This window comes from Mesoplodon bidens (assembly GCF_964165515.1).
Source record: "Mesoplodon bidens genome assembly, chromosome: 13".
Taxonomy (NCBI): domain Eukaryota; kingdom Metazoa; phylum Chordata; class Mammalia; order Artiodactyla; family Ziphiidae; genus Mesoplodon; species Mesoplodon bidens.
The window spans coordinates 9,886,721-9,905,806 of NC_138169.1; the positions used below are offsets into that span (position 1 = coordinate 9,886,721).

The window sequence follows — 19,086 nt, forward strand, 5'->3', positions numbered from 1 at the left end:
GGAAATCAGGAAGGGCACTGCAGGTGGTGGGTACAGCACAGGCACACAGCAGGCACCTGGGGAGTGAAGAACACATGAAGGCAGCCCTGGCCTCTCAGAACAGGAGTGAACAGTGGGCTTTAAGGTTCTTGGGGAGAGTGGTGGAGGGGATGGCCAGGGACCTGCTGACCTATCCTTCCTGCCCTGCCCATCCCCAGGTGCTGGGTCTGTCACAGGGCAGTGTGAGTGACATGCTGTCCCGGCCGAAGCCGTGGAGCAAGCTGACGCAGAAGGGGCGGGAGCCCTTCATCCGCATGCAGCTGTGGCTCTCAGACCAGCTCGGCCAGGCCGTCAGCCAGCAGCCCAGCGCCTCCCAGGGTGAGTGTAGACAGGGCCCCAGGAGTGCCAAGAGCCCTCCCTCTTCCAGTCTGTGCAGTGGCTTCACTGCCAGGGTCTGCCCCACTCTGCATCCCCACAGCCCCGGCGCCACTGCTGCTGCCCTGAAAGAGTGCAGGTTGCTCCCTTTCATCCTTCCTTCAGCCAGACAGGCACTGGTTTTAAACCTCTAGGTGGCGCCTGGGTGCATGGAGCAAGTGGAAAAAATACTTTGCACGGGGAGCCCCACCTTCCTTCCCATCCTGTCAGGAGTCTGCCGATTGATCTCTTTCTCCCGGCAATCCAGCATGCAGCCTCAGAATCCTTCTTAGCACAGGGCCTTGGGCAGCTGTTATCCATCCATTAATGATGCACAGGCAGGGTGGAGTCTGAACTTTTCCTGGGTGAGGAAACTGAGGCTCAGAGAGTTGCCCAGAGTTACAGAGCCTGAGAGTAGAGGGATTGGAGCCCTGAGGTGGGGACTCCAGGGACCTCAAGCTCCCTCCCCAGTGACAATCAGTGGGCAGATCCATCAAGGCCCTGGTGAGATGCCTACCCAGGCCGTGAGGGGGATGGCTGCCAGGACAGGACATCTGACCTGCCTGCTGAGGCCAGAGAAAGGCAGAGACAAAGAGAGGCCAGACTCCGAGTCCGAGGACCTCAGCTCAGTCCGTTTGTCCATTTCTAAAGTGGGGATTGGTCAATAGGACAAAAACCATATCTCAGGTTCATAGAAATGAACCAGATCAATGGGAATCAACAGGAATAGTACCTGAAACATAATGTCAGGGAACAAAATCTTACCTCCCAGTGATGGTGTTTATTTATTTTTTTTTTTTATTTTATTTTTTTAATTTTTATTTATTTATGGCTGCATTGGGTCTTCCCTGCTGCATGCGGGCTTTCTCTAGTTGAGGAGAGCGGGAGCTACTCTTCTTTGTGGTGTGCGGGCTTCTCACCACGGTGGCCTCTCCCGTTGCAGAGCACGGGCTCCAGGCGCACGGGCTTAGTTGCTCCGTGGCATATGGGATCTTCCCGGACCAGGGCTTGAACCCATGTCCCCCTGCACTGGCAGGCGGATTCTTAACCACTGCGCCACTAGGGAAGTCCGGTGTTTATTTTAGAAGTTAATGCCCACAGACAAGAAATGAAAAAAGGTGCCACCACCCACCTGCCTGCGAGGAGGGGCTGCTCTGGGCAGGGAGGGGCCAGGAAGAGACTGGGAGGGGACCAGAGGGCTCTGGCTGTCTCTGTTCCTTTTTTTCTTTAAAACAAACAGGGAAATTTGAAGCAAATAGGGCAGTGTTAACATCTATTAAGGTGCTAGGCCCAGGGAAGGGAGGGAGGACTTTTCTGTACATTTCTATAGCTTTGAAATATTTTATAATATTTTATAATTGAGGACTAATACAACTGTTATAATGACGGCATTCATTTGTCACACAGTGCTAACCACTTACAGTGTTCTCTTCTTTAATCCTTGTGTTAATCTTGACCAGAGGGACTCTTTGTCCTTCAGTTTTACAAAAGAAGAAATCGATGGTCTGAATAGCACAGTGACTTGCCCAAGGTCACTGGCCAGTTAGTGGCAGAGACAGGATTAGAACGCAAGACTGGTAGCTGTTAGACTCCCCTGCCTCCTAGGGTTTCCACCTCAGAGCCCACACTTGTGAAAGGGGCCCAAACCTTTTTTTTTTTTGGTGTTGTGGTGTATTGTAATTAATTCATTTTCACTGTGGTAAAATTCACAAACCAAATTTACCATTTTAGCCATTTTTTTAAGTGTACGATTCAGTGGCATTTAGTACATTCACAGTGTTGTGCAACCATCACGTCTGTACAATTCTAGGACATTTTCATCACCCCAGAAGGAAAGAAATCCCATACCCATTAGCAGTCACTTCCACTTCCTCCTCCCCCAAAGCCCCGGGCAACCACCAAGCCTACATTCTGACTCTGTGGATTTACCTGTTCTGAGCATTTCATATCAATGGAATCAAGATAATATGTGGTCTTTTGTGTCTGGCTTCTTTTACTTGGCATGATGTTTTGAAGATTCTTCCATGCTATAGCTTATGTCAGAATTTCATTCCTCTTTATAGCTAAATAATGTACCATTGGAGCGGTAAGCCACTTTTTGGCTACTGTGAATAATGTTGCTATGAACATTCATGAACATGTCTTTGATCACCCGTTTTCAATTCCTTTGGCTCTATATCTAGGAGTGGAATTGCTGGGTCATATGGTAATTCTATGTTTAACTTATTGAGGAATTTCCAAACTGTCTTCCATAGCAATTGCAGCATTTTACATTCCAGCAGCAAGCCAACACTTGCTATTTTTCCATTTTTTACTGTAGCCATCCTAGTGAGTATTTTTATGGGCATTTTTATTTTTAAACTAATTTTTTAAAATAAAAATAATTTTTATATTATAAATTTTTATTGGCATTATTATTTTTTTATTGGCATCATAATTTTTATTGGCATTTCCCCAATGTCTAATTGTTTGGGTTTTTCTTCTTTGTAATGGAAGGATTTGAGGTAGGGATAGAGTTAGGCAAAGGCAATCAAGAATAGTGTTCTTGGCATAAGAAACAGCAAAAGCATAGGCTGGGAGGCAGGATCATACATGGTTTGGGAAGGGAGGTAAGTGCAGATGAGGGTGGACATCTTGTCCCCTGCTTACTCACAGATGAGGACACTAGGACCCCAGGTTTGTGGAAACAGAGATTTGAGTGGTCCTGACTGAAATGTTTTCACTCAAAAGCACCTCCTGCCTCCCCAGGCTCTAAGACTAACGTATGTTCTCTGCCTTCCAGGGGCTGGTATTTAGTGGATGAGAAGACCATGTCGGGCATAAGCATACCTGAGCTCAAGTCCTGGTTTTGCCACTAGCCACTCTGTGACCTTAGACATATTGCCTGACCTCTCTGAGCCTCAGTTGCCTCATCTGTAAAAGGGGATACCATCATACCTACCTCCTAGGGGTGTCGTGAAGGTGACTTGACATCATGGGTGTAAAACACATAGCACTATGCTAGGCATGTAAGTGCTCAGTAAAAGGAAGCTTCATGAGTTATTGTTGTCATCATCATCGTTGTTGTTGTATCTAGTAAGGAAGAGATCTGGCACAAGCAAGGAATTATAGTGAAGTGTGACAATGTGTAGTCAAGGTGCTCTTAGACCCCAAAGGTGTACACCTCAGCGAAGGGGCATTTGGGACTGGGTCTTCAAGGATACATAGGAGTTCAAGGTTAGGGGGAAGGCTTTCAGAGTGGAAGGACCAGCCTAAACAAAGGCACAGGGGTTTAGAAAAGCCTAGGAGGTTTGTGGGGAGAGGGGTAACTGAGGGGACTGTGAATTGCTCCAGGTCTGTGAGGTGGGCAGGGACAAGAGAGTCCAGAGCCTTAAACACCAGGACAAGAGGAGGTACACGTTTCTTGTGCAAGGGGCGATGGGGAGCCGTTGAAGGTTCTGAAGCATGAGAGTGGTCTGATCAGAGTGATCTACTTGTTGTCCACAGGGAAGGAAGAACCCATCTAGAGCAGAGAGAGGCTCAGGATGTCCTTTCTAGAATCAAAGCCACTGCAGGATGGTTATAGGGCTCCCTTTACTTCCTACTTATAATACATTTTTATGTTTATCTTAACAAATTTCCATCAGGCACCAGTTAAACACTTTGAGGAAGAGGTACCTTTTCCTACTTCGCTGGAAGGCACCTTGTGGACTGGCACAGGGATTCCTAGACACCCTGTACCACACGCCCCTCCCTATTAGGGGCACCTCCTTAGGCACGTCCCCTGCCCTCCCAGGATTGTCCAGAGGCTCAGCTCACGCTGGAAAGTCCAGTGGGTGACTCTGATTCCTCAAGAGGTGATCCGCATTATCTCGAGTCCTCTCCAGGCCCTGAGTAGGATAGTTGCAAGTGTAGCACTGTTTGTTTTACGGCCCCATTTAACAGATTTAGGAACTGAGGTTCGACAAAGTCATCCCACCCAAGGTAACTTCTAAGTGGTTTTTAAATATACGTTCACACAAAATGTCTTTTGACAAATGAAAAATGTGGTTTTAAAACTCACTTTCTTTTAACATGCCAAGGTACTGTGGACATCTTTTCTTGTTCTTTTTTCAGTTTTATTGAGATATATTTCACATAGAACACTGTGTAAGTTCAAGGTAGACAATGTAACAATTTGATGTATACATTGCAAAATGCTCACCATGGTAAGGTTAGTTAACACATCCTTCCCCTCACATAATTACCGTTTTGTTGTTATAATGAGAACATAAAGCTGCACTCTCACAGCAACTGCCATAGAGTACAGGATTGTTAACTACAGCCACCGTGCTGTGTATCAGTTCCCAGAACTTACTCATCTTATGTGGACATCTTTTCATTACATTATTTTTTTTTTTATTTTTTATTTTTGGTACGCGGGCCTCTCACTGCTGTGGCCTCTCCCGTTGCGGAGCACAGGCTCCGGACGCGCAGGCTCAGCGGCCACGGCTCACGGGCCCAGCCGCTCCGCGGCACGTGGGATCCTCCCGGACCGGGGCACGAACCCGTGTCCCCTGCATCGGCAGGCGGACTCTCAACCACTGCGCCACCAGGGAAGCCCTCATTACATTATTCTTAACTGCTGCAGGGACTCACTGTATTTTATTTAGCTGATGCCCAGCAGTTGGACTTGTAGGTCATTGCCAACTCCTTTTTTTCCTTGACTTTCAATTTTGATGTAATTTCTAATTTACCAAAGAGTTGAAGCAATAGAACAACCAACTTCCTAGACCCTACACACAGATTCACCAGTTGCTAATTTTGCCATATTTGTGCTCTTTCTCTCTTGACCATTTGAGAAATTAATTGAAGACATCATGTCCCTTTACCCCTAAATGTTTCCAACAAGTATTTCCCAAGCATGAGAAATTTTACAATAATAACAATACTGTTACATAACCCACCATCTATATTCAACTTTCCTCTGTTGTCCCAGTAATCACGTTTATATAATTTTATTTTTCCCTGTCCAGGATCAGATTCAGAATAAGTTGTAGTTAGTTGTCATGTCTCTTCAGTCTCTTTCAGTTTGGACCATTCTTCTGCCTCTCTTTGTTTTTCAGTTTTGACATTTTTCACGTCTAGAAGCCAGATATGTTGTAGACTGGCTCAGTTCACCTTTGTCTGATGCTTCCTCATGGTTAGATTCAGACTGTGCACTTTGGGCAGGAATATCACAGAAGTGATACTGTGTCCTTCTCAGTACGTCGTATCAGGAGGCACCAGTTGTTTATTTGTCCTATGATTGGTGATGCTAACTTTGATCACTTGGTTAAGGTGGTGTCTGGCAGGTAGCTGTACTGTGAAGTTACTGTTTTTCCCTTTGTAATTAATAAGTTTCTTGTGGGGAGATACTTTGGAACTATGTGGATATCCTATTCCTCATCTAACTTTCATCTGCTAGTTTTCACATCCAGGACAGTCCTTGCCTGAGATATTACTATGGTGGTTGCAAAAGGGGTGTTGCCAACTCTTGGCTCTAGCGAACAAGCCTGCCCAGACCATGTATGTCAATGCCAGATTGCAGTAACCGCCTTCTCTGTCTCTCTGTGGCCCACAGCCAGTCCCACTGAACCAAGGTCCTCACCATCCCCACCCCCTAGTCCCACGGAGCCGCCGGAGAAGACATCCCAGGAGCCCCTGAGTCTGGCACTGGAGAGCAGCAAGGAGAACCAGCAGCCGGAGGGACGCTCCAGCTCCTCGCTGGGTGGAAAGATGTACTCAGGCAGCCAGACCACAGGGGGCATCCAGGAGATTGTGGCCATGTCCCCCGAGCTGGACACGTACTCCATCACCAAGAGGGTCAAAGAGGTCCTCACAGACAACAACCTAGGTACAGGGCAGCGGGAATCAGAGATGCTGCCTCCCACCCCGCTTGGCTCCTCCTTGCCTTAAGGAAAGTGCTGGCAGTGAGATCCCCGTCACTGGGGTGCTGACTGCAGGTGCCAGTCAGCCCTGGGGCATCCAGGACCCTCTGGGAGGCATCTGACAATGACCTGGGTCTCTAGAGTGGGACACAAGGGAGGTCAATACGGGTCTGAAAAGGACCTAAAGTCCTGAGCCCACAGCTTTCAAAACTTCCTTCCAGGAGGACTTAGAGAATCCCAGTAACAGTGAGACTCTAACACAATCCTGATCCAGGGCTGGGGGCACAGAGGAGAAATCTGGGTTCTTTAATTTTTTGAATCACAAACTCCTCCAAGTCTCAAATGGGAGTCAAGCCCCCCTCCCAGAGGGATACACACAAGCCCCAACTTTTCACTACAATTTCTATAATAAGAATAAGGCATCTTTATTTAAAAATACCAAATATGGGCTTCCCTGGTGGCGCAGTGGTTGAGAGTCCGCCTGCCGATGCAGGGGACACAGGTTCGTGCCCCGGTCCGGGAAGATCCCACATGCCGCGGAGCGGCTGGGCCCGTGAGCCATGGCCACTGAGCCTGCGCGTCCGGAGCCTGTGCTCCTCAACGGGAGAGGCCACAACAGTGAGAGACCTGCGTACCGCAAAATAAATAAATAAATAAATAAACAAATAGTACAGAAAAAAAGAATTAAAATTTAAATAAAAAAGTAAAATCTCCCCTGCCTCCCCCTTCTCTGACACTTTCTGAACACATACAAGAATATATGTTCACCTAGTTTCTTCTTTTCTTTTTTCTAGATAGATGAAATTACACACAGGCTGTCCTTATACTTGCTTTTTAAAAAGTAACACTGTTTGTGGACACCCTTCCCGTTTAGAATGAATAGACCACCTGCATTCTTTGTCACTGTTGCAAACTTTTTCAGGCCATGGATGCCCCCCATTTTTTACCCCAACTGATGAGCATTTTGCTTGTTCCCAACTTCCTGCTGCCTCTGAAACTGTGTCCATGTGCGTCTTTGTGCCCTTGGGCAAATACAACTGGAGGATAAATCCCAGGCAGTGGAATTGCTGGATCAGAGGATATGCACATTGACATTTTGATAAAACCTGTCAACTTACTCTCTGACAAGGTGATACTAATTTGTACACATGAAGTTTGCAGACAATGTCAGGGATCCCCTAGGAGTGAAGAACATCTAAATTATGAAAGCATTTTTGTTTGGTAGCTGTGTGCCCGCCCCCATCTCATATTTTGTAGAAAGGTCTCTTCCAGATACACACTGGGTGTGGGTTCCCCCATGTGTCTAGTCCTCCCTTCTGAGTCAGTGGAGACATTCCCTAGGTTCTGCCATGTCTCTGGCCTATTTCTTGTGTCTCCTGGGAGCACCTCTGCCCAGCCTGGGGGTTACAGGTTGCCCTCCTCCCCTGTCTCCAGGGCAGCGGCTATTTGGGGAGAGCATCCTGGGGCTGACACAGGGCTCCGTGTCTGACCTGCTGTCCCGACCAAAACCCTGGCACAAGCTGAGCCTGAAGGGGCGGGAGCCCTTTGTGCGCATGCAGCTGTGGCTCAATGACCCCCACAATGTGGAGAAGCTGAGGGACATGAAGAAGCTGGAGAAAAAAGGTAAGCACTGGGTAAACTCAGGGTCCCAGATAAACTCATAAAGAGTTTATGCAAGAAATAGCAATTCCACAGAATATAACTGCAAGCCATTAAAATATTTACTACTTTTCCCCTGAAAATTCCAATAGCCCATCTCTCTCAGCATCCTTCCCCACACTGACAGCTACTCCAAAATCTTTTGTATATTCCACAAAACCCCCTTTCTCTCTGGTCCCTCCATCCTCTGCATCACGTCCCTATTGTATTACCTCTTTTGCCCATTACCCAGCTTCTACACAACAAAGCACAGAATTGACCCAGCAGACAAGAATCCTCCCTTGTGGAAGTGGACAAGAAATTGCAGATTCTTACATGGTCTATATTATTTTTATATCCCTGAAAAAATGAGCTGGCATTGAGTACCTGTTTGTGCCCTCCCAGTCTCATGCTGTGAATAAGGGATTCCTGGATCTTAAAAAGCTCAGGGTCCAGTTGGGAGATAAGATACAAGGAGTTGGAAAGTTGTCATCCAGGGCACCAAGGCAGTTCATGATGAGGGCCCAGGGTCAAGCCAAGCTGTAAGCGGCACATGGGGCAGGGCCGAGTCCGGCTGTTGGCATCAGACAGCTGTACAGTTGAGTACTTGTCCTGCCACTTCCTGGCTGTGTGACCTTGGGCAAGTTACTTCCCTTCTCTGTGCCTCATTCTACTTCATCTGAAAGTAAGAGTCACAGCATCTACCTCAGGGCATTGCTGTGAGGATTAAATGAGACCCTAACGCCTTACTTCCTCCATTCTGAGGTGCGCCTTTTTTCCCCTACATTTTGACAATTTGAGGCTGAGATGCATCATGCAATTACTATGTTCGTTTAAAATTAATGTCCTGCCCCTGCCCCCAGCAAAAGTAGTGAAATTCAGGGACACTTCTGACAGTCAAGAGAATGCTCCAGAGCACCCTTTTTCAAGCACTTGCTTCCTGTCTGTGAGGCGAACCTTCTACATATGTTAACAATTAGAGTGCTAATGACCAGGTGTGCGTAGGCGAGCGTCTCGCTAGGAGGAAGTGAAAGGAGAGTAAGAAAGGAGAAAAGGCTGAGACTGGGCGGGGGTCCCTACGTTTGGGGCATGGAGGGCTTTCAGGACCGCTAGCTGATGCTTGGTTCAGCTCGGGTAGCAATGGGCCTCTGGTCGGCCGCTCTCAGCCCTCCCCCCTCCCTCCCCCACCCGCCCGCCCGCCCCAGCCTACCTGAAGCGCAGGTACGGCCTCATCAGCACCGGCTCAGACAGTGAGTCTCCAGCCACCCGCTCCGAGTGCCCCAGCCCCTGCCTGCAGCCCCAGGACCTGAGCCTCCTGCAAATCAAGAAGCCTCGAGTAGTGCTGGCCCCTGAGGAGAAGGAGGCACTGAGGAAGGCCTACCAGCTGGAGCCTTACCCCTCCCAGCAGACCATCGAGCTCCTCTCCTTCCAGCTCAACCTCAAGACCAACACCGTCATCAACTGGTTCCACAACTACAGGTAGGGACACTGAATGGGTGGCCACTGGGAGGGTGGGCAGGGGTCTCAGCCGGACCCCCTTCCCTGTCCCGGGGCCTGGAGGGAGCCCAGCATGGCCTCTGGGAGATAAGAGGACCATAGTGCTTTATAACATAAGCAGACCTGGATCTATTGATAAATCCCAGCTCAACCATTTCCAGCTGTGAGGCCTGGGCAAGGGACTTCACCTCCCTGAGCGTCAAGTCTTCTAACCTAGAAAATGGGAACCATAATGGGATCTACTTCATATAGTTGTCCTGAGGATTTGATGGGCTAACGTATTTACATAAAATAACTGGCACACAGTTTGTGGTAGGTGTTGACATTATTCTTGTCACTGTCTTTATTATGACTTCACCCAGCTTGCTCTGCGTCTGTGAAGGGACAGGGAATGGTGTTTGGGGCACAGGCCTGAGGAACCCTAACTACCCGCTGAACCTTGTGTGAGAGCCCCGATCTGGGGCTCTTGGCCTCTCCCACTCCTAAGGCCAAAGGCAACCCCTGTGGCAGCCCCTTGGGCACCATCCACCTCAGGGAATGGGTGATTCCTATTTCTATGGTGCCTTCTCCCACTCACCAGTCCCTAGTCTTAGGAGTAGCTGACCTGCAGTGGGCTGGGCTGCCCGGGAATTTAGTCCCGGGGTTGGCTGAGGGCATTGACTGGCTGAGTCCAGCAGTTTCCAAGGAGACCGCAGAAGGGCTTCCTGAGAGCCCTGCAGAGAAGGGTTGATGGGATTTCAAGGACCATCTCTGAGGCACCCCCCACCAAGCCTGCTGAGCAAGAAATGCCTCTGTTGCCTCTGTGGTGCCAGAAAGGAGAGCCTCTTGATCCCCAAGAAAGAGGAAGGAGGAGCCTGGAAGGGTGGAATGCCTGAAGTCTCTCTCCACAGCCCAGGCATGGGCATCACACAGACTTGAGTTCAAGTTCCACCTTGGCTGTGTGTTATTGGGCAAATCACTGTACCTTTCTGAGTCTCATCCCTATTTTACAGATAAGGAACCTAATACTTAACCCCACAGTGCTGAATTGAGGATCAAATGAAACACTTCAAGCGTACATACTTCGTAAAATATTGCTTATTATCTTGCTCAGACCCAGAGCCTGCCAAACAGCAAATGACATAGGTCCTTAAAGCCTCACGCCCTCCTTCCCTCCCAGGGGACATTCTCTCCCCTCTTGTTTCCCACAGGAACTGAGCCCTCTATTATTATTCAATGTATTCATTCAATAAATATTTGCCATGTACGCACAGTGAGCTAGGGTCAGGAGATACCGGGGTTCAAAGCTATCATCCCTGCCCTAGGGAGCTTAAAATCACAAACCAGATAATTTTACCACAACCTAATAAATGCTGTTAAACAGGAATGAATACGGGGCTGAGGGAAAAGGGAATCCTACCTAGGGAAAACTTTATAGAGAGGTGGCCTTTGAGCTGGGCTTTGAATGAGCAGAGAGAATTCCACTCCCAAAAGAAACCACTCTCTAAGAGTTCTAATTGTAGAAGAATACATTACTTCATTTAGAAAATGTTTACTGAGCACCAACTCTGTACCAAGCACCAAAGAGAACAAGACAGAGTCCTTGCCCTTAGCATCTCTTATAGACCAGCAAGGAAGGTCACTATTAAATCAGTACTTATATTAATGTATCATTACAACCTTCAGTGAGCTCTAGGAAAGGTGAACAATAGGATGTTTTCAGAAAAAATTACCAGGGAGGACCTGCTATAGATTTGGGAGTCAGGAATTGAAGAAAAAGACTAATTTTTACTATGGTGTAAATGACTATTAGCCTCATATTTATACTTGATCTACAGTTTGGAAGCTCTAATGACAGAGGCTCAGGCATTGAGCCATCCCAAAACACCCTCAGATCCCACCTTACCGGAAACGACTAGCGCTCCCCCTGGTCCCAGCAGCTTTTCCCTCTAGAGGGGACTGAAGGAGATGACAGAATCTCCTGGAAGGTGGGCAAGGCCACCTTTGTGGAGGGATTAGGGACTGAGAGAGAGAAGTGAACCAGATCACCCTTCACAGTCCCTCCAGGCTCAGGATCCTGGGATGGGGCCCCATCCCCCACCTGGGCAGGGAGCCAAGGAGGCAGGAGAGTGTAGCCAGACTGCTGGGTTCAGGGCCCAACTGCACTACTTGCTGGCTGTGTGACCGTAGCAGTCCCAGTGCCTCTTTGAGCCTTGTAATCTTTGTCAGTGGGAGTGAGACTAGTATCCTGCTCATAAGGTTATTATGAAAAATAAATGAAATAACCTGCAAAAGTGCTTGGCCCCGCACCTGGTACATGATGAGCACCCATCATTATGATGTTTATAATTAAAATTTATAAATGTGAGTATTATTTATCAGTAACATGTACTTTATTATTAATATTATAAATAATGGTATTAATATATGTGATGTCATTAATAAAAAAGGGCAGAGGGCTACAGCATTGAAGATAGATGCTGAGGAAGCCCTGTCGCTCTGTGACCTTGGACGAGTGATTTGACCTCTCTGGACCTCATGCTATTAGGAAAATAGTTAATGGAGTTAGACCCATTCCTATCATTTCCTGCTCTAAAACATTATAAGTTTCCCTCTGACAACAAGGAGGATGGGTTCTGGACTGGAGTTCAGGGTTCCCAGGTTCTGGTCTCAGCTGTGCCTCTGTGTGCCTTGGTGACCTAGACAAGTTATTCTGTGTGCCTCAGTTTCCCCTTCTGGGCTGATGTCTAAGAGTCCCTCCAGGAAAGAAGCAGGGGGTTATTGGCACAAACTCGATCTGGGTTTGACTTTGAAAAATGCTCTAAAACAGCGCTGTCCAATAGAAATACAGTGAAAGCCACGTATATAATATAAAATTTTCTAGTAACCACATTGAAAAAAAAAGAAACATGAAATTAATGTAATAATATATTTTATTTAGCTCAGTATATACAGATATAACCATTTCAACATGTAATCAGTATAAAAACTTAAATAATGAGAGAGCCACATGTGACCAGTGACCACTGCACAGGACAGCACAGGTCTAGATTGGGAGCTTTGGGATCCAACAATCCTGAGTTCAGGTCCTGGTTCTGCCACTTACTGGCTGTGAAACCTGGGGCAAGTCATTCAACATCTCTGAGCCTTGTTTCCTCTTCTATGAAGTGGGGATAATAATAGCACCCACCTTGCAGAGTTGTTGAGAGGACTTACTAAGATGCTGCATGTGAAGAAGCTTATGCCTAGTGAACCCCCAGGGAAGTGGGTGGGGTCAGAAGGCCACTCATGTGATTTGACTCCAGGGTTAGCCGGTCCCCGTCCAGCCCCTTGCTCACCGCCGTCTCTGCCCCAGGTCCCGGATGCGCCGGGAGATGTTGGTGGAGGGGACCCAAGAGGAACCAGATCTTGACCCCAGTGGGGGTCCTGGCATCCTACCGCCAGGCCACTCCCACCCAGACCCCACTCCGCAGAGCCCCAACTCTGAGGCTGAGGACCAAAAGCCTACCGTGAAGGAACTAAAGCTTCAGGAGGGTCCCGAGGAGAGCATCACACCCCTGACCACCCAGGACAAGACGCAAGTGAGGATTAAACAGGAACAGACTGAGGATGCTGAGGAAGAGGCAGGCAGCCAGGACTCAAAGGAGCTGGACAAAGGCCAAGGTTCCCCCAAGGAGGTGCATCCTGACCCTCCGGGTAACGACGGACTCCCAGAAGCAGCCCCAGGGCCCCTTCTTCCAGGCGGGACCACCCCAGCCTGCCCCTCGCTACAGCCCCTCCAGGAGAGCGAGGGCGGGGAGTGGCTACACCCGGACCCTCTAAGTTTTAAGTCGGCCTCAGAGTCCTCACGCTGCAGCCTAGAGGTGTCGCTGAACTCACCCTCAGCTGCCTCCTCGCCGGGCCTCATGATGTCTGTGTCACCTGTTCCTTCCTCTTCAGCCCCCATCTCCCCATCCCCACCTGGCACCCTCCCTGCCAAAGTGCCGAGTGCCAGCCCCACTGCCGACGCAACCGGGGCCTTGCACCCCAGCACCAAGGTGAACCCCAACTTGCAGCGGCGGCATGAGAAGATGGCCAACCTGAACAGCATCATCTACCGGCTGGAGAGGGCTGCCAACCGCGAGGAGGCCCTGGAGTGGGAGTTCTAAAGGTGGGGGCAAGGGGCTCGCCGTGGGGGCCACCTTCCCTCTCACTCAGGGCGGGGTAAGGAAGGGAGGAGCTCAGCCATCAAAACGTGGACCGCAGTGTCGCGCCGCTTGACAGTGATGGTTGTGATCCCGGTTCCGTGAAGTCATGAGTGAGCAGGTGAGGCAGGTACCTCTGCTTCCCCTTTTCAGCAGCCCCTGCCCTGGGGAGCACCCCCTTCTCCACTCTGGCCCCTCTACAGGAGGCAGAAGCAAAGTGGCGCCACATTTTTCCCCTGGAAACTCCAAACTCTTTTAGAAAACTAAATATTTATAGACCTCTTTTAGATATTTTAATAAAGGATCCTTTGGAATTTATTCCCAGCTGATGCTGTTTTGATATTACAGAGAGTTATGAAATCAGGATACCGTCACAACTGTTGCGAAGTATACACTGAAGTTGTGTCATTTTTGCCACTAGATGAGATTAAAAGGAGACAGTTGTTCAAAGCCATCACAAAACACTATAAGACTGACCAAAATTTAGATAACCTTTGAACCACGGTTTTTTCCCATGTCTGTCTGTGAGACACAGTCCATTGCTACTGCCCTTCCAGAAACCATGTTGAAAAGAGAAAGTCCAGAAGACTCTAAATGAAAACCTTGATGCCGTTGAGGATGTGTTTCATTCTGGTGGTCTGTTTTGCAACCTTGATAACACAGAATGTCCCATGCCGTTGTAAATGTTGTAGAGATGTGGGCTGTGGCCGACCATCCTATCTGAGATGTAACACGGTACAAAACAAACTGCTTACACTCCCTCTTGTCAGAAACCTGTGGACCGCAGCGGGTAGACAATCCATCTCGTCCGTCTGTAGACAAGATGTGGTTCCGAATCCTCTGGAAAGCCAGGTATGGGGGTAGGTGATTAGAGGGTGGCGCTCGAACCAGAGTGACCCCATCCCCCAGCCTAAATCGTGGCCACAGTGCAGGAAGTTTCCCTACTGGCTTTCCAGAGCAAGACTGTGGCCGCCATCTTCCTCTCTTTGTGTTTTAAGAAAATAACAGCGTTGGTCATCCCACAAACACCCAGCTCAGCACCCAGCACCAAAAAGTAGATTCATCCAGCTAGAGATGCTCCCCTTCTCATCATCTTTCTCAAGTTGACCCTGATGCTTTCCAGAAAACGTCTGCACCTCCAGGTTTATGCAGAATGAAGCTAAAAGGTTGAGTTCACCTCAGCATGACCACCATATCCCTGTCTCAAGTGCAACTTCCTGCCTTCTAACACATGACCTTTTTGAGAACAAAGACTCAACCCCTCAACTCAAAGAAGCCCACCCTCCAGTGTCTTCATCATCCTGGTTTTTAGGGGAAGAGTTCCCAATTTGGATGGAACAGCCACCATATTGGTTGTTGAATCTCCCCTGTTACTATTTCTTTCACTTTTTCAAACTCTGTGGGAAGGTTGAGTTGGGTGACTTCCCAGCTGAATCCAGAATGACGATGAAAAGGTGGTCATAATCGGTGCCATCCCAGTACCAGGGGGAAAGATGGCTGACAGGGGCTTCAAGGGTGCAGCGAACATTTTGAAACCCAGGCCAGCAAAATCCAGTGACCAGAAGGGGTCATTTGAGGGGTGTTCCAGAAATCTCAACTCTCATGCACCCAGCCCAGGCTGCAGTCTCCACACCAATCAATGAAGAACAATGCAAACCCTGCAGGAAAACCTCCTTTTCCAAACACCCAGGCTATGCATTGAAGAGTTTTCCACTGTATACATTTTTATCCAGATGAAGGTATTTTTATATTTTGACAATAGGAAACAGTGACCAATTTTCAGAGTAATCAAATCTGGAACAAACGAAACATCTCATTTTAGCCACCCTGTCCCAATTAAGGCAACCTTGGGGGACACACCACTTTTTACTGTTGAAACCCACGCAGCATTGAAATCTAGGCTTACATGCAGACTGCAATCCTTAGAGGACTAAATCTGGCTTTTGTGTGACGGGATTTGATTAAGCACTTAGTATAGTCTTTTGAACACGGAAATCCTGTTGTACTTAAAGCTAGCAGACCTGTGAACAACTTTGTCAGGTTCATGTCCTATAACGGTAAACACAGAACAAAAACCCACAAGACTGTTTCTATGAGAGACTGATGAACTTTGTTTAAATTAAAAAAAAAAAAAAGGAACACGTTCTGTAATAAATGCGTCGCTCAATACAGAATTGTATAATAACATCTGCGTGTCCTGCTTGCTTTGTTCTGGAGCTGTGGGTACAAATTGGGGGTCAGATCTGTCCCTCAGGTGTTTTACAAAACGGTACTTTTAAAAACTGGTTTTTAAATTCATTTGCTACCATGAAAATATGGGGGCTTGTCACATAAAAATCGTGATTTTTTTGTATTAATATATTCTTTTTTATTTTTATTTAATATTGGAGTACAGTTGATTAACAACATTGTGTTAGTTCCAGGTGTACAGCAAAGTGATTCAGTTATACATGTACATGTATCTATTCTTTTTCAAATTCTTTTCCTATGTAGGTTATTACAGAGCAGAGTTCCCTGTGCTATACAATAGGTCCTTGTTGGTTATCTATTTTAAATATGCAGTGTGTACATACCAATTCCAAACTCCCAATCTACCCCTCTCCCCCATCCTTCCCCCTCTGGTAACCATAAGTTCATTCTCTATGTCTATGAGTCTGTTTCTGTTTTGTAAATGAGTTCAACTGTATCATTTTTTTAGATTCCACATAGAAGCGATGTTATATGACATGTGTTTCTCTGTCTGACTTCACTTAGTATGATCATCTCCAGGTCCATCCATGTTGCTGCAAATGGCATCATTTCATTTTTTTTATGGCTGAGTAATATTCCATTGTGTATATGTACATCTTCTTTATCCATTCATCTGTCAGTGGACATTTAGGTTGCTTCCATGTCTTGGCTATTGTAAACAGCGCTGCAGTGAACACTGGGGTAAATGTATCCTTTCGAACCGTGTTTTTCACCAGATATATGTCCAGGAGTGGGCTAGATCATGTGGTAGCTTTATTTTTAGTTTCTTAAGGAACCTCCATACTGTTCTCCATGGTGGCTGTACGAATTTACATTCCCACCAGCGGTGTAGGAGGGTTCCCTTTTCTCCACACCCTCTCCAGCATTTATTGTTTGTAGACTTTTGGATGATGGCCATCCTGACTGGTGTGAGGTGATACCTCATTGTAGTTTTGATTTACATTTCTCTAATAATTGGTGACGTTGAGCATCTTTTCATGTGCCTCTTGGCCATCTGTAGGTCTTCTTTGGAGAAATGTCTGTTTAGGTCTTCTGCCCATTTTTTTGATGGGGTTGTTTGTTTTTTTGATATTGAGCTGCATGAGCTGTTTGTAAATTTTGGAGATTAATCCCTTGTCAGTAGCATCGTTTGCACATAATTTCTCCCATTCTGTGGGTTGTCTTTTCGTCTTGTTTATGGTTTCCTTTTCTGTGCAAAAGCATTTGAGTTTAATTCGGTCCCATTTGTTTATTTTTAATTTCCATTACTCTAGGAGACGAATCGAAAAAGATATTGCTGCGATTATGTCAAAGAGTGTTCTCTCTAAGAGTTTTATAGTATCCAGTTTTACATTTAGGTCTTTAATCCATTTTGAGTTTGTTTTTGTGTATGGTGTTAAAGAATGTTCTAATTTCATTAAAAATCTCAATTACTGGCTTCACTGGAAAACAGTAAGATCTGGCCACACAGGGCCCAAATTCCAACATGACAGCAGCTAGCTGAGGAGGGGCCCTCCCTGTTAGGACACGTGCCCATGATTTGCCTCTGTCTGCACCTACACCACCTGCCCAGGTCCTGTGGGCATCTCGGTTGGTGATTGTGCTGTGGGCTCCAACACAGGAAGGTGGAAGGATTGGAATACACTTTCCACTCATTGCAGCAGGTGGAAGCTGGTTAGACTCGGGTCTAGATCTGAGGAGCTGAGATTGTGCCCTGTCCCAATCGGGGGCCGCAGGCTGTGGCCCTAAGACCAGCCATTTTACAAGCTGTGCCCACCTCAGTGGAGTGTGTGAGTGGCGGGTGTCTCTAGACTCCTGATGGAAAAATGCCAAGAGGGGCTTTCTGGTGACCAACACAGCAGCGCCCCTTTCCCAGCTGTATAACTAGTGCCTCGGTCTCCCCATCTGTAAAATGGGGGTATCACAGCAGCCAACTCAAAGGGTCATTATCAGGAATGATGATGCATGTAAAACACATAAGACAGTGTGTGGCACATAAGGGCTCAGTGTTCCGTACTGTTTTCATGAGTGGGGGTTGGGTTCCTTCAACCCATGATGGTGAGTCTCTCTGTGTATCAAGCTGCAGGAGGTTTGTTTTTTCTTGACCAATAATATCAAGAGAGTTCCCTAAGTGGCATGAAACATTATTCACCCGTGAGCCAAGGGCTCGTGGCATCCCAAGACAGACCTTTCCTCTTTGTCTGGAAACCTTCTGATCACCCCAGTTTTTCCACACGTCCTTGTGGTGGGAATGAAATGATGAGTGACTTCCTCCTTGGTCAGGATAACTAATTGCTCCAAAGTAAAGCCAAAGACAGGCCCTTTGGACACTTGGTTTGCAGCTCTGGAGGTCAGAAGTCAGAAATCCTCAGGATGTGGCCGCGGGTTGTAGGTGGGGGCAGGAGTGGAGGAGGAAGCCTCATCTGACACACACAGGCCACCTAAGAACCTGTAGAAGTAGGTGCCCCCTGGGCTCTGGGAACCAAAACTCCCTCTGGACCATTAGCTTTGGTGTTGACACTGTGTCTGCAGTCGCTGTCCATCTGGAGTGGAAAATGCAGCAAAAACACAGAAATGTGGAATTCTGAACTAGGGACCATGGGAGAGCAAGAGTGGAGAGACCAGAGAGGAATGAGAAGGCAGGGGATGCCTTACAGGCAGAGGCAGGTTTAGATCAGGGAACAGAAGGGACGAGAGAGCTGAGCTGGGGGCAATTTGGGGACTGTTCATCCAGGTAATAAGTATAGATTGAGTACCTACCTGCTGTGTGCTCAGTGCTTCAATGGTGGAAACACCACCAGAGCGTGAATTGGGGGATCCTGGAAGGCTTCCTGGAGGAGGAGGCATCTCAGCTGACACCTGAAAGACAATAGAATTTAGAGAAGCACAAGAGGAGAGCAGAAAGAATAGCTGGCAAGACATGGGACAGGGACAAGGACATGGGGAAACAAATCCAAAGGAGGCTAGAATTTGAGGTGGAGGGAGGAAGAGGGACAAGGGCTAGATCCTGAAGCCCCCTGGGGCATGGTGGGAAATAGGCCTTTCTCCTGAGGGCATTGGGGAGCCATGGGTGATACGAGGCAGGGGGTTGCTGTGGTCAGACTTGCACTTTCAGGAGGTTAGGAGGTTCCATCTGCCTGAGGAGATGGCAGACCAAAGGAGAGTGGCCTGGCCCACTCCCAGTGCAGGCCCTGACCTCAGGCTTCTGCGGTCCTTGCTTCCCACCCCTGCCCTCCTTTTCTTCCTACTTAAGCTGCTCGCATAGGGCCAGCAGCCCC

The 19,086-nt window shown here is 47.8% G+C and overlaps 1 protein-coding gene across 5 annotated transcripts in view; it reads left to right on the forward strand.

Moving 5' to 3' along the window:
- CUX2 (cut like homeobox 2) overlaps window positions 1-18,662 on the forward strand; it is a 269,432-nt gene extending 250,770 nt beyond the window's left edge. For all 5 annotated transcript variants that reach the window (XM_081252625.1, XM_081252626.1, XM_081252627.1 and 2 more), the window contains 5 exons: window positions 198-357; window positions 5,975-6,247; window positions 7,716-7,904; window positions 9,125-9,398; window positions 12,751-18,662. In XM_081252625.1, coding sequence (XP_081108751.1) covers window positions 198-357; window positions 5,975-6,247; window positions 7,716-7,904; window positions 9,125-9,398; window positions 12,751-13,543 — 1,689 coding nt within the window. In that variant the 3' untranslated portion in view covers window positions 13,544-18,662. The remainder of the gene's footprint in view (window positions 1-197; window positions 358-5,974; window positions 6,248-7,715; window positions 7,905-9,124; window positions 9,399-12,750) is intronic.
- Window positions 18,663-19,086: the final 424 nt, after the last annotated feature.